Genomic DNA, 14,056 nt, shown 5'->3' with positions numbered 1-14,056 from the left:
ATAATTGTAAGGAGGAAATACATATTTAAACCAATAATATATCAAACATGTATGCTCACAGCCGGCCCAAAAATATTTTTTTACTCTGTTTCTTTACTATGTATAAAGGCCCAATAATATATTATAAAAAATACTTTACTATACACATACACAAAAAGCCTCAAAAAAAAGTTTTAATTTTCAATTTTTGGCAGAATCATTATTTATTTGGATTGATATTTTTCAAATAATATCACAGTGAAACCTTCGTCTTAACTTTTGCTATCAACTGATAAAATCTTATATAAATTAAATAAAACATATTTTTGTTGCAAATTATTTAATAATCTTCTTACTACAACTAAAGTGGCTAACGAAGATAGTAGGGATGAGAGAAATATTAATTATAAATGGAGAAATTACGAGACAAAAAGTGAGCACATTGCCCATATGAGAAATATTAGTTATAAATTGAGAAATTATAAGACATTCATAAACATATTGCTAACATGAATTATTTGAGTAGTAGTATACACACTATTTTCTTCTTCAACTAAAAGATAAAAAAATTTACATAAGTTATTGATGTTGTTGTAGAACAGTTGAAATGTATTATTTTATTTTTTTGAAAAATATATAAAAAATAGATTTGAAAATGCTATTAATTCTACTAAAGAAATTTTCTATAATTATTAAATAAAATATTAATAATTTATTTATTAATTTTTGAAAAAGTCTTGTCTAGTAATTTTGCTTTAGGCCTCATAATGTGTTGGGCCGCCCCTATGTATGCTTAATCCTAAACATATGTAAATATAAAATAAAATGCAAAACTTTAATGATAAAGGCAAGGAAAAACCCAAATGGGATTCGAAGAATCAAAAGAAATAAAGTTAATAGAATGAATACAAATGTACTACGAGCCCAAAACAAATGTGAAAAAATAAAGCAAATCAAATCGTAAACCTAGAATCTTCTAACCCTAAAACATTTTAAAAAACACATGCTCGTTGTTAGAGAGATTTAGATTGCATGTAGTCCTGCAAATAGAGTATCTGATCATCTGATTAAGATTAAGCAGTCCAAATTTAAAATAAATTTATTTTTAAGAATTTTGAATTTTATATTTGAACATTTAAATATTGATCATATGACTAAAAAAATTATAAATGTAAGACTGCATATAAGGAGTGGGGTGACCACTTAGTGATACATAGAGAGAGTGAAAGTCGCTTGGAGAAGAAAAAAATATTGAAACGAAATTAGGGTTTGAACTTGTTGATTAATGAAATCATTACTAATTGTTGAATAAAATATGTTGCGTTTTACATGTTATGAAGAAGACAACACATTTTTAATACAAAAGTATGAGATATCTAGATTCCTATAATGATAATATTCGGGGACAATTGAGTTACAAAAAACTTTTAAATCAGAGAATTTCATCTTCCTTCTCCTCCTTCTTATCCTATAAAGTTCAAGTACTACTATAGGTGCGATATAATACAAATACGAAGATACATGAAATTTAGGATACGATACGGCTTAGATACGTTAACAAATTTTTTATTAAAATAATTATATACACGTAGAATATTTATAAAGAAATATGTATTGATCATTCTTCATAAATATATAATTATAATGTATTAACAAAAGTATTATTAAAATAATTTAAACAAATATTAGTTTTATTAACAAGAGATAATTTTTTTTTAATTTAAAATTTGTAACATTATCTTAAAGTGGATTATGTACATCTGTATTGATGTTTAAAAAAAATTAATGCACCTTCTTTATTTTCTAGATTTTCATAAGATATGTTTTCGTAAATATGCGTGAAGTATCCCAAAAATATCAGATAAATTATATATTTGCTCTATTTTTAAAGTATTCAAATGATAGTTCTAATTCCTTTCTTCTTCTACATTTAAAGGATAAAAGTCACACCGTTTTTTCATACTTGTAAACTCGATGAATTTTCATCACCTTCCAAACATGACCTGATTTGCGAATGTGGGATAAAAGCACATGTATGTGTTGTTGATAGATATTTTCTTGAGTGTTTCAATTTTAAAGTGATATTCTATGTTGATCATGTTATTTAATTTTTTTGTTGGTATTTCTATTCTTTTATGTCTTCGAATCAATTGGGTTTTTACTGCTGAATTTTGTTGTACAAATATTAAAATGACATTTTCTTATTTTGTGAAGGACTAATATCAGCTTTTATTTCAAATTCCAATTTTCTTCCCGACATCGTTAATGTCACATAATTAGTACACCACTTCCAAAATGGAAATAAAAAAGATAAAATAAAATTTATGTGAAAAAGATCTATTAATGCACCCTAAACGACTAAAAGTTGGGCAACTCTTGGAGAAGGGATTTAAAAATAAAATAAAAAGTGTATGAACAAACTCTATAGTGGAGTCTATTAGGAAAAACAGAAGGTGCGAATAGTAGCACTAGCACTCATACAACATTAAACTATAATCTATCACCAGTACCTCCCCCGAGAAAAAGCCCAGTTTTAAAGAACAAATTTTTCTCACTTTAAAGCTTAATATAAGTTGTTAATGACCTAATTATCCTTATTTAATATTGAATCAAATATAAAATAAGTTGTCCCAATTTATTAATCTCTACATTATTAAATGTTCAAGATTATTTTTTATAAATTTCGAGCTTAAGAGACTTCAACGTTAGCTTATTTTGATTAAACGACTATGTTATTATCTTTGTTTATTTAAAAACAAACACCTATTGAGTAAAAAATATGTCCTTAAAAATATGTGGATTTTCAATTTCCTAGAAGTACTTTTTCTTATTTTTCTAAATATACCCCTAATTATTTTTCGAGTTTGAATAATAGCTGGAAAGAAAATTTGTTAGACTTTACTTGCATTTTGATTGAACTCCAAATCATCAAGTTCTTTACTTGCATTTTGATTTGAACTCCAAATTATTAAGTTGTTTCTTTTGGGAACAAGAAAGTTAAAATCAACAAAAATATTAGATGCACACAAATGGTTTAACAAATTGTTTCTTTTGCATTCTACAGTTATACATTTGTTTCATTCAGACAATGAAACAACATTGACAAGAACAAAAGTGATAAAGAAAAAGCTTAATAATGATACCCAAAAGAACAGTTGCAAACACATGGAAATTTTCCTCTATTTTCTACTAAACAAGCTTCTCAATTTCCCTCTTTCCAATCTCTCAAGTAACTTTTTAGCTCCTGGAATCTCCATCTCAACAAGCTTCTTCAAATACCCTATAGCTCCATATGAAATCATCAACTTCTTACATTTCTTACAAGAAGAAAGTGATCCAAGGCAAGAAACTGCGTATTTTTTCGCAGTATTCTGTGGACTTGGATCAAGCAACTGAACCATATTCGGGACGCTTTTATCGTCCTTCTTAATCTCCCTTCGATTTTGCGGCAAAACCATTAAACTCACAATTGCTTGAGCTGCAAGCAACCTAGCATTGTTTACTTTAGCCCCAAGCATGTTGATCAATAGAGGTATGCAACCAACTTCACCTAACATTTTCTTCATCTCCATTGAGCTGCAAATTTTGCATATAACAGATGCGGCGCCTTGTTGAGCGCCTAATGATCCAAACTTCAAAATATGAACCAAACAAGGAAGCAATCCAAGCGAAACCAAAGTTTCCTCGGAAACTGATCCAACAAGGTTCCTCAATGATCCGACTGCTGATTCTTGAGGAAGCGGACCATCGAGGTAAGCCAAAAGACTGCGAACGCCGCCTTCTGATATAACAGACTTTCTCATATTCTCATTGCTTGCAGTGAGATTCTGCAAACACTCAGCAGCATACTCTTTAGTACCCAACAAAATTCCATAGTTAAGAAGATTGATCATAACTTTGACAATACCTTCTTCAGCCAAAACCTGTCTCACTTCAGGAACAGCTGAAATGTTCTTCAAAGTACAAGCTGCTGCAGCCTGCAAAACAGAATCGCCACTTTCACAAAGCTCGATCAATGGACGAACCCCTCCATGTCCTATGATTGCACGAGTCGTGTCTTCCGACATCGAAAGCTTCTGAAGAGAAACAATAGCTTTCTCTTTACCAACAGAACTACCTGATTCAATTAGTCTTATAAGAGGTGGCAGAACGCCTTCAGAAACTAACCAATTTTCGCAGCTACCCGATTCGATGAGTGAGCTTATAATACAAACTGTTTTCTCCCTTATCCTTGGAGATGTTGCTGTAAGTAACTGAACCAAAGCAGAAACATTACTCCTACCAAAAACAGCTAAAACATTCTTCTCATCTTCTTTCATAACATCATGTAATTTCTCTAAAGCTTTGTTTTTCGCTTCCAAATGACCGATTTGAAGGCGCGCAAGTAGTTCCTTTATATTGCTATGTGTTGCAATATCTGATTCAGCTAAAGAAACATTGAATGGTAAAGTAGCTTCACCAAGTACACCAGTTTTTGTTAACAAACTACAATCCTTTAAATTCAAATCAAGTTTGCAAATTAATGCATCAAGATCACTTTGCATTCTTAATTTACCTTCATACTTTTCCTTCAAACACAACTCAGCTAATTCAATTGCTTCTCTTAGTGTTCTTGACACAGCCTGCAATTGTTCCTTGCAAAGAGCATTCTTTGAAAAACAAGGGTGGCTAGATAAATCTGATAACTTTGATGGAACTTGTTCCAATTTTGTAATGATCATTTTCCACCTACCTTGGAACCCTTGTACTTGTTTTGATTTAGTAAGAGCAATAGGAACAAGTTGTTGTGAGTGTAACAACCATTCTTCTGTTGAACATGCATCAACAATTTCAACAGCAACAACACTTTCTTCCACCATGGTTGAAAAAATGATGATCACAAAAGCTGTAGAATAGAAGAAAACTAAGCTCAAAGAAATTATACCAATTTGTAGAAAGGCAATGATATTAATTTGTTTATTAGTATAATAAATTTATAAGGTTGTGGAGCAGTAGTTATCATAAAATCCTTAAATTATAAATTAAGTCTCCAATAGAAAATTCTGATACATATAAAATAAAATAAAATAAAAGTAGGCCAATAAAAATATAATCTGTATTTTGCGCATTCACAATCTGATGTCAAATTAAATATAAATAACTTTTGAGAATCTCACGATCACACAAGAAGCTTGTTTACTCAATTTATGATTGGACCATTAAAATTTGATGTACCTATAAAGATGCCACACCACGAGTATTTCTCTAACTTTAGAAAGTGATCATTAAATACCCTTTGGATTCCAAAACATAGTTATTAAATATAAAGTATGGTTTATGAAATTATGAGAATGGCTATTGATGAAAATGAAGGAATTGGCGTGTAACTACTAACAATAATAGCAATAGTATTTTCTATTAAAGAAGCCGTCGGTGGATATTATTATTATACAAATCTAAATCATTAGGCTTAAAAAGATCCACCTCACAACTTGTACAAAATGTAATAAGGGTTGATATTTAGGGGTATTTTGGTCATTGAAACAACTTTAAAAGGTTTGGTGGAAAGAGGATTCATGTTTCTACAAGAGAAAGAGGATGCTGAAAAGTAGAGTTCTCAACTGTGTTTTTCCAACTTTCTCCTCATAAAAAACAAAGTACTACTAATGTGAGAAAGAAAAAAAAGCTTAACTTTGAAGACACATGAGTCTATCTACATGTTGTATTCAGTACAAGTATATATCCAATCAATAATCAATTTATGCTTATAAAAAAATATATCCATTATTATAATTATTTATACTATTTATTACTATTATCATTTTTTTTTAAAACTATTTATTAAATAATAATCATTATGAATTTAGATCCTCTACAACTGCTAATAAAATTATAAAAATTGAAAAAATCATTAGATCTAATAGTTTCTTTAGCTATCTTTGTTTGTTAACTTATAAAAAAAATTAGTCAAAAAAATTATAAAAAATAAGAGGTCTGTGTGAGTTACTAATTCAATTCAGTAGACGTGACCATGAAAAAAACAATCTTTGAGAAATCAAAATAAATAATTTGAAATTTTGAACAAAGTATACCTCAAACAAACTTGACTTGTTCAATGTTCAAATAATTGATCTTGTTGAGATATAACCAAGGTTGCTTTCACTGTTTCTGTAAGCCACAAAGACATAAAAAAAATTAGAGACTCCACAAACATATAGCTACAACTACTACATAATGAAAAAAAACCTCAGGTTCACAACAAAATAAAGAGAGAAAAGGGAATGGAAATAAAAAAGAACACATTTTTCGTTCCTGAAAAAAAAAATCAAAGCAAAGCAAAGAACAAAAAAAAAAGTACCAACCTTTAAGAATGAGTAACTAAGAAAACAAGCTTCTGAAGCTTAATCTTCAAACTTGAAACACAATGTCACACTCACAAAAACAGAATCATAAATCCAATAGTGTGTGTAAAAATACAGAAAAGAAAATTATTTTAGAGAGAACTTCACCAACCATCCAAAACTTTGCTTAAAAAACTCAGCTTATAACACATTGAGTCTTAAAACAAATGCAATGCTTCAAAACTCATCAATCAAATAAACAGCTGGATTTTACACCAAAACCGTAACGTTCAATTTATGAGAATCAGAAACGGCTTCTATATCATAATTGAGAATCAAACAACAAAAGGGTACATCCAAATTTAAAACCAAGAACTGAAAAAGCTTAAACTACACAAGATGACACAACACAAATATCAACAAAACCGTTCACACCCATTATTCAAAAATTCAAACTTTTTCACTCTCTCTTTAAAATGGAAGCTAGTGTCAGTTTTGGGAGTGAAGGGTTAAAGATAGAGCTGATTCTTTGATCGAACGGTTGAGATTGTTGTTAAGACAGAGACGTTACCGTTGGGATTGGTTAAAATTTGAAAATGCTAAAGGTTTTTTTATTATTATTTGTTATGTATTGTATGTTACTAGGTGGTGATGACTTGGAAGAAGTGCCACGTGTTATGTGTGGTTGGATACTACTTTTCAAAATGGTTGATGTCGCACGTGTGAAGTAGACAGGTTGTTATCATTGTTTAGTTCAAGTGTTGTGTTTTAAATTTGAATGAATAGATTTGACATCGTTTTTGTGGTGAAATTGCAAAGATGCCACTGATTTGTTTCGTAAAGGAATGTATTTATGTGTGTGGTGGGGATGGGGAATCTGTCTTGTAATTGGAAGGACTTGGGAGCGTATATGATTGTCTTTTTCTTTTACGACAACACAAGTCGGGTTGTATTGCAAGTAATTACAACTTCCTAGTATAATAAGTTGATTAATTATGGAATTAAGTTATTTGAAAGTATTATTGTGGTGATTACTTGGATGAAAAAATTACTAGATGTGTACTTTCTACTTCATTATTCAACATGTTATATCTTCACATTATAATATTTTCGTGTCATATGTGATTTTTGAAGTGTTAAAGGCAATTCTCTATAACTAAGGTGTCACATATTGCAACTGTTATTTGGAGTATTAGGAAGTAACGCAATAATAAGTTGTGGAATCTTCTACTGACCAACAATCTAGAATTCTTAGGCGTGCATTGGATCTTTTATCAAATTGACATAACATATGTTCTTTGCAAATACGAGTTCCACATTCTTATTGGGATAATACTATTTTTGTTTGGCAAAAACCTACAGCTAGTCAATTCAAATGTAATATCGATGTTTCCTTCTCAGCTCATTGAAATCGAATAGGAATTGGTATATGCATCAAAGATGAATTCAGACACTTTGTTCTAGGAAAAGCAGAATGGTTCACACAAGTATGTGATGTTCATACATGTGACATGCTTGGATTATTATTCACACCGAAGTGGTTTCATGAATTGCACATTGAATTGGTTGATTTTGAAGTGGATTCTAAATTGGTTGTTGATGCCTTTTATTCTAGGAAGCTCAGTGAGTTTGGTGACATACTTTGTAATTATAGACATGTCTTTACTTCTTTTTATAGAAACTATGTGTTGAGTTTGTTAGTAAACAAACTAATAAGGTTGCTCACCACCTTAGAAGGGCGACCACGTCTTTGGCTAGTTTTCAACTCTTAATTTATGTACTACATTGTATTGACCACCTTATTATAAATGAAATGCTATAATATTTTGGTCCCAAAAAAAATGACACTAGGGTTTCAATAATAGAATTATCAAAATAACTACCACTTAATAATTTGATACAAAAGGTTTAATATTAATTTTCACTTTATCGAGATACATAGACTCAATTCAAAATAAATAAATAAATAATAATATTTATTAATTTAGAAATATAATTATTATTTTTGAGTTTAAGGGCCAATTTAAAAAATTTCAAATAATTTCAAATCCCATGTTTATGGGTGTGTAGGCAATGGTCTATACTTGATTTTAAAAAATAATTTTTAATATTAAATACATTAAAAAATAAATTGTGATAAACATAAAAAATAAGGACAAACCTACATTATAGATTGTGTCTCCATTATGTTTTGATTTTTTTTAAAATGTGTGGTGTTGTTATATAATAGTCTTTAAATATATAATAATTACAAAAACAGTCGAAAAATATCTTTTATTAGTCATTTTAGTTTTCAAATATATTTTTAATTTGTTAATTTAATTTTCAATTTTTTAAGTCAATTTGATTTAATAAATTATTATTAAAAGAGATATTTGAAGATATATTTGTAGTTTTAATAATTTTAGAATTTAATAAAAACATGTCACATATTTGAAATAAAAGTGAATATTTGCTCTCTTTTTTTAGTACTATACATGTTGCAACAATTAAAAGAGATATATAGAGCAGTCACTTTTTAAAGTTTATGGGTTCATCCCTATATATATCATCTCTTGTCTTTCTTTTCTATATGTATATTAACATTTAAGTTTCTAAATTATTTGAAATTTTTTAAGTAAGACTTAAATTAAAAATTTGTAATTATGTTCCTGAATTATTATTTTTTTAATAATTAAATTCTTTTATTAAACTTTGACTAATGATAATGTAACGGAAGAACCTTATTATTGAAAATATAATAATTTAAGGACATAAATACAAATTGTTTTAGTTAATAGATCTATTTAAAAATTACGAAATAGTTAAGAAACCTCCAGAATAATTAAACCTAATAATAATAGATAATACAAAATATAATCCCAAGATAAGATCTTATATGATTATAAAGCGATAATAAATTAAGATACATACTTTTTTTAATGAAATTAACATATTACATACTCTAAATACTATAATATAATATAAAAAGATGTTATACCATATTTTTTAGTATTATAACACGATGTCAAAAAAACACATGCAATAATATCATTTATACAAAAGAAAAAAAGCACATGTAATATGAGTCTGAGATAATTGGATCCTTACGTTGATGGCCAGATATTTGATCTCGATTTAGTGCTTCCAAATTCTGATTAGCTTTGTTATTGTGGTCTTTGTTAAGACAACCTTACATGATAGCTTATCTTCTGGCAAGAGCTTAGTGTTCATCTTTTTTAAGATGCTCGTGTATTGATTAAACAAGTTTTGATGAAAGAAATTAGCTACGTTGGTTTTTCCTAAAAAAAACTTAAAAGAATTGCTATTGCTATTTAAAAAATTTAAGAACGATATATGTTAACTTTAGGGATATATAATATGTTTATTTAATTTGTATAATTCAAAATGCAAGTAACTGACGTTAAAAAGAAAGAAATTTTGTGAAAAAACAAAGCAGAAACAAACAAACGAGGCCTAAACAAAGATATTATAATGAAAAATAGGTAATAAATATTAATGCTTAATATATTATTGATAAAATAAAATGTAAAAATAACAGCAAAAATAATAAGACATAAATGAAGATAATATAAAAAAACACATAATTAGTTTTTAACACTTGATAGATGATAGATAAAAGATTTAAAATAACTATAAGAAAAAATAACAACAGTAGAAAAACGAAAAATCTAAATAAGCAGTCCACCAAACAACTCATTACTTTTCATCTTCCCTCCTTATAAGCTAGCCATTTAACTTTGTCAAACAAAATATAATCCCATGCTTGCTTGAATGAAGGCAGGAGAGAAGATAACAAACACTCGGGATCTGACATTTTATCACTAAGTGAGTACAAAGCTCATGCTCTGACACTGTTTCAACTTTCCAGTTTGTCCATATAATTTGAAATCAAAATCTGTAATCATCCAATCATGCAGCACGAGCACAACCTTTCAAAATAGAGCCTTAATTATGAAAATAAATTAAATCACCAGTCACAAAACTCATGACTATAACCATGTCAACCAAAAAGAAGAAACAGAAGAAGCAAGGATGCGTCTACAAGACTAAACCTGTGAATGAAAGTTACTAAAGAAAGCTCACAGTTTCTATTCATATATATATATATATATACGAACAAGCAACGAGGATCAGGATTACCCTCGGTTCAAAGTAAGGTTAAATAAATCATTTTTCAATAAAAAAACATAAAACTTGATAAGTAACACAACTATATACCTAATATTAATATATAATGTCTTTGCACATCGCACATCTAGATCCTAACCAAACATAAGAGTAAATACAATAAATAAGTCTGAGTTTTTCTGCTGCCAAACTATGGAGTAACATAAGAAGGAATGAAATGAAAATGGTCCAGCAATAATTTCACACACAGTTCTATTCAGCTACTCCTCAGGATCGTGACCTATCTCGTGACATATCTCGTGACCTATCTCGAGGTGGGGGAGATCGGCTGCATGAACAGTAAAATAATCAAAATATAATAATATATTTAACACTATCAAATATTACTTTTTTTTTTTTAAATTAATCAGAACACACCTATCATATCTTCCATTCATTGGGCTTTCAGCTCGTTCATACTTGGGGCTTCCTCTTGGCTCTGGTCTAGAAGCTGGATTCGATCCACGACCATAGTCAGGGCTACCCCTACCTCTACGATAAGGACTTGGGGATCTGCCACGACCGTACCTCCCATCAGGGGAGTCGCGACCTCTTCTATCAGGACTGTATCCATCCTTTCTGACATCATCATCTCTTATAGCATACTCAACTGTGATAACACGGTCCATAAACTTGCTGCACATTAAATATTAAACAAATGAGCTATTAACATATATAATAACTATTCAACAATTGAGAAGGTAATTATAACCTCAGGTTAGTAGCTTCCAAAGCTTTAGTGGCTTCCTCCTGGGTTTCAAATTGGATAAAAGCAAAATTCTTTCTGATCCTTATATTTGATATTTTCCCATAGGGATCAAAGTGTCTCTCTAAATCCCTTGACCTGGTATGAACGGGATCAAAATTTATGATAAACAAAGTCTTCGATGGTCTTGTATTAGTTGAAGATTTTTTTGAATCACCACCAGACCTTCTGTTGTCACGTTCTTGCTGCAAATCATAATATAATTACACTTAGTGAACGTTAAGATACCCAGAATCACCCAAATAATTTGAAAATCCTTCATTAAGAAAAGAATATAAGTAGCAGCTACGAGAGCAAGTTCATTTGAATGCACATGCATGTGTCACACAAATGAGAACTTGTACCGAAAGTATTGCAATTCTCATGAAAAAATCATGCACCGTCATCAAAATCCAATGTGGTAAAGTTTCCCAAAATGATACCCATGAGCCACGCCAAGCTTTAAAGTACATGATGATGCAGCATAACAATCATAGTTGTTTTGGAATTACCATTGCAATTCACTATGATTAAGGTGTACCTTAGTCCACTCAACACGAATCCGGCGCCCTTTTCTACCAAATTCTGTTTGATCAAGTCGTCTGATTGCATACTCGGCATCACGTTCATCCTCCATGTAGATAAAAGCAAACCCTATAAAACAAAAATGTTAAAAACAAAACCACACAGAAATATTTCAGTTATAAACATTTGAAGACTCCTTTCATGAAGACGGTGTAGAGAGGAATTCCGCATCAGCATATCAGATGAGTATGAGAGAAAAATTCAACATAAAACAGAAATAAACTGTTAGGAAGTACCACAACACCTGCCACAGTTGCGAAATCATCATGGTTCATATGTTGAAACATGTCGGAAATTGAACACTGAGCAAAACTCATGAGGAATGAAAAAGCAATGAATGTTGAGGGAATGCAGAATGGCAGGGCTAAGGCAGATCAGAATATTTCTTCTGGAAAAATACAAGAAGGAGAAGCGGGGGCACATTCTATAAAGAAATGCAGAGAAGCACATCCATCCAAGAAGACCATGGACATTCCAACTTTCCAAGTAATCCTGCCACAAAGAAAGTTTTGAGTATGGGGGTTCATATCTAAATGACAGTTTTTCTTCGTTTTAAAGGAAAAGAAAATGTACATCCATTTAAAAGTAACAAGTCAAAGAACATCATCTTGACCCTTTTAAGAATCATTTGAGGGTGGAAGTAGAGGTTGAAGATGAAAGCATGCTCCAAATCAAATTTAAGATGAAAACAGCAAGTTCAAAAAGCTAAGGCCAAAAAAAGAACATATCAGCCCTTCTGCTTTGTACAACCCATCCTGTGCATAAATGCCAGGCAAACAAATAAAATGATTGTACTACTAGCACTCTCCTTTTCCAAATGTGCAAAGCATATAAAACATCCAATTTTAAATGATCAACAGTTTCAAAATCCAATTTTGGCCTTATCTCTATTTGTTTTCTTAGAATATTGGCGTGCATGTCCAAACATTTATCAAAAAAGGGTCAATGAGTTCTTGGAAAAACAAATTGCTTTCAATGGTTGTACATAACATTTTCCTTTCCCCGAACAGTACTATAACCCCACTGCAACTCAACACAGGACACTTTCATCTTGACTTCAAATTCATCAAACACCGCCACAATAACCATCATCCATCAACGCCTTACGCCGGTCACCAATCCGTGAATCCGTTTCTCGTAACAAAACTTACCTCTATAATATGTGAACGGGCACACAATCTATCCAACCACAACATAACAACATGTCAAGCAAAAAAAAAAACTCCAGCAAATTCATCACAACTATCACAGCCAAAAATAATACTTGGCCACCAAATATACCAAACTTATACAATTATAAAGCACAAGCCATAATAAAAACACTCGTTGAGCTAAAACAAACTGTAAACCACTAATTGAGCTTCAAAAGCAGCACTTCAAACCTAATCCTAAAACTAAACTTAAAATTTAAATCATAACAAAAAAAATTAAATGATGAAGAATGACATACCAGACTTCAAGTCAACTCTATCAATCTTCCCGTATTTTCTGAAAAGCCTCTCAACATCAGATTGTCTTGCGTCGAAATCCAGGTTTCCGCAAAAAATGGGCTTCATTTTCTTCAAAGTTACGATATTCTTTTGCAATCAACCTGCAATTCAATGTAAGAACTGAGATTTGGAAACGGTGAAATTGAATGAAAAAGGGATGGGAATTTGATGGATCATAGAAGGAAGAAGGAGAAGTAGTGCCCGGATCTGATGTTTCGTCGAAGGATTGGTACCTTTTCGGAAGAAGAAGGTTTGCAAGTGAAACCCTAGGTCTGAGATTTGGGGCAAATTACAGAACGCAAGAGAGAGAGAGATAAATAAAGTACTGATAATAAAAGCAAACACATCACTTCATAATCAAAGCTTAGTCCTAACTAAAACGCACCGTTTTGGTGGATGTCTCTTCTCAATCCGGATTATGTGCAGTATCACTATGTAAAGACTACTAGAGTGATGCTCACTTATATCGCTCGATTAAAATTTAACGGTCCAAATTTTATTTACATAATTTAATTAAGTGTCTGACTTTAACTGAACAATCTTGATGAGCATGACTACATGCAGTCAAAAGGTGTACACACCTCAAATTTGTCTCTTCTTGTACCTAATCATATCTTATTTTCTCAGTGACTATACAATTAGCGGTATAAAATAATTTATTTTATAAAAATATTTTCTATTTTAATTTATTAAAATTTGAGTAAATTTATTTGTTAATTAGAATAAATATGAAAAAAAGGATAAAATAGATTCTTAAAGTGAACAGT

At 30.4% G+C, this 14,056-nt stretch overlaps 2 protein-coding genes across 5 annotated transcripts; both read right to left on the bottom strand.

The window, feature by feature from the left end:
- Positions 1-2,976: 2,976 nt before the first annotated feature.
- On the bottom strand, positions 2,977-6,901 carry LOC101508294 (uncharacterized). 2 transcript variants are annotated; one of them, XM_004510807.4, is made up of 3 exons: positions 6,321-6,901; positions 6,051-6,126; positions 2,977-4,864 (listed from the first exon to the last, which is right to left on the bottom strand). In XM_004510807.4, the coding sequence occupies exon 3, from the start codon at positions 4,836-4,838 to the stop codon at positions 3,159-3,161; it is 1,680 nt and encodes a 559-aa protein (XP_004510864.1). In that variant the 5' UTR covers positions 4,839-4,864; positions 6,051-6,126; positions 6,321-6,901; the 3' UTR covers positions 2,977-3,158. The 2 variants fall into 2 exon arrangements, with proteins under 2 accessions (XP_004510864.1, XP_004510865.1); XM_004510808.4 differs by lacking the exons at positions 6,051-6,126; positions 6,321-6,901 and adding an exon at positions 5,194-5,665.
- A 3,603-nt stretch (positions 6,902-10,504) lies between these two features.
- LOC101508819 (serine/arginine-rich splicing factor RS40-like) lies at positions 10,505-13,678 on the bottom strand. 3 transcript variants are annotated; one of them, XM_027337002.2, is made up of 7 exons: positions 13,523-13,574; positions 13,250-13,390; positions 12,044-12,291; positions 11,756-11,868; positions 11,182-11,420; positions 10,848-11,105; positions 10,505-10,758 (listed from the first exon to the last, which is right to left on the bottom strand). In XM_027337002.2, exons 3-7 carry the CDS (start codon positions 12,114-12,116, stop codon positions 10,698-10,700), a joined length of 744 nt encoding a protein of 247 aa, XP_027192803.1. In that variant the 5' UTR covers positions 12,117-12,291; positions 13,250-13,390; positions 13,523-13,574; the 3' UTR covers positions 10,505-10,697. The 3 variants fall into 3 exon arrangements, with proteins under 3 accessions (XP_027192803.1, XP_012574215.2, XP_027192805.1); XM_012718761.3 differs by lacking the exon at positions 12,044-12,291 and having other exon boundaries at positions 13,523-13,678; XM_027337004.2 differs by lacking the exon at positions 13,523-13,574 and having other exon boundaries at positions 12,036-12,291.
- Between the last annotated feature and the right edge of the window lie 378 nt (positions 13,679-14,056).

The sequence above is a fragment of the Cicer arietinum genome, chromosome 7 (genome assembly GCF_000331145.2).
Source record: "Cicer arietinum cultivar CDC Frontier isolate Library 1 chromosome 7, Cicar.CDCFrontier_v2.0, whole genome shotgun sequence".
NCBI lineage: Eukaryota > Viridiplantae > Streptophyta > Magnoliopsida > Fabales > Fabaceae > Cicer > Cicer arietinum.
The sequence above is the reverse complement of the archived record's forward strand: the minus strand, read 5'-3'. Positions and strand labels throughout refer to the sequence as shown.

What these genes read in the sequence shown, in the direction of transcription:
- LOC101508294 (XM_004510807.4), bottom strand. Translation starts at nt 4,838, where the DNA reads ATGGTGGAAGAAAGTGTTGTTGCTGTTGAAATTGTTGATGCATGTTCA.
- LOC101508819 (XM_012718761.3), bottom strand. Translation starts at nt 13,355, where the DNA reads ATGAAGCCCATTTTTTGCGGAAACCTGGATTTCGACGCAAGACAATCT. An exon ending in TAGAGTTGACTTGAAGTCTG is followed by an intron (nt 11,869 to 13,249) that starts GTATGTCATTCT and finishes TTTGTTTTATAG; the next exon opens with GGTTTGCTTTTATCTACATG. An exon ending in TTCGTGTTGAGTGGACTAAG is followed by an intron (nt 11,421 to 11,755) that starts GTACACCTTAAT and finishes TATGATTTGCAG; the next exon opens with CAAGAACGTGACAACAGAAG.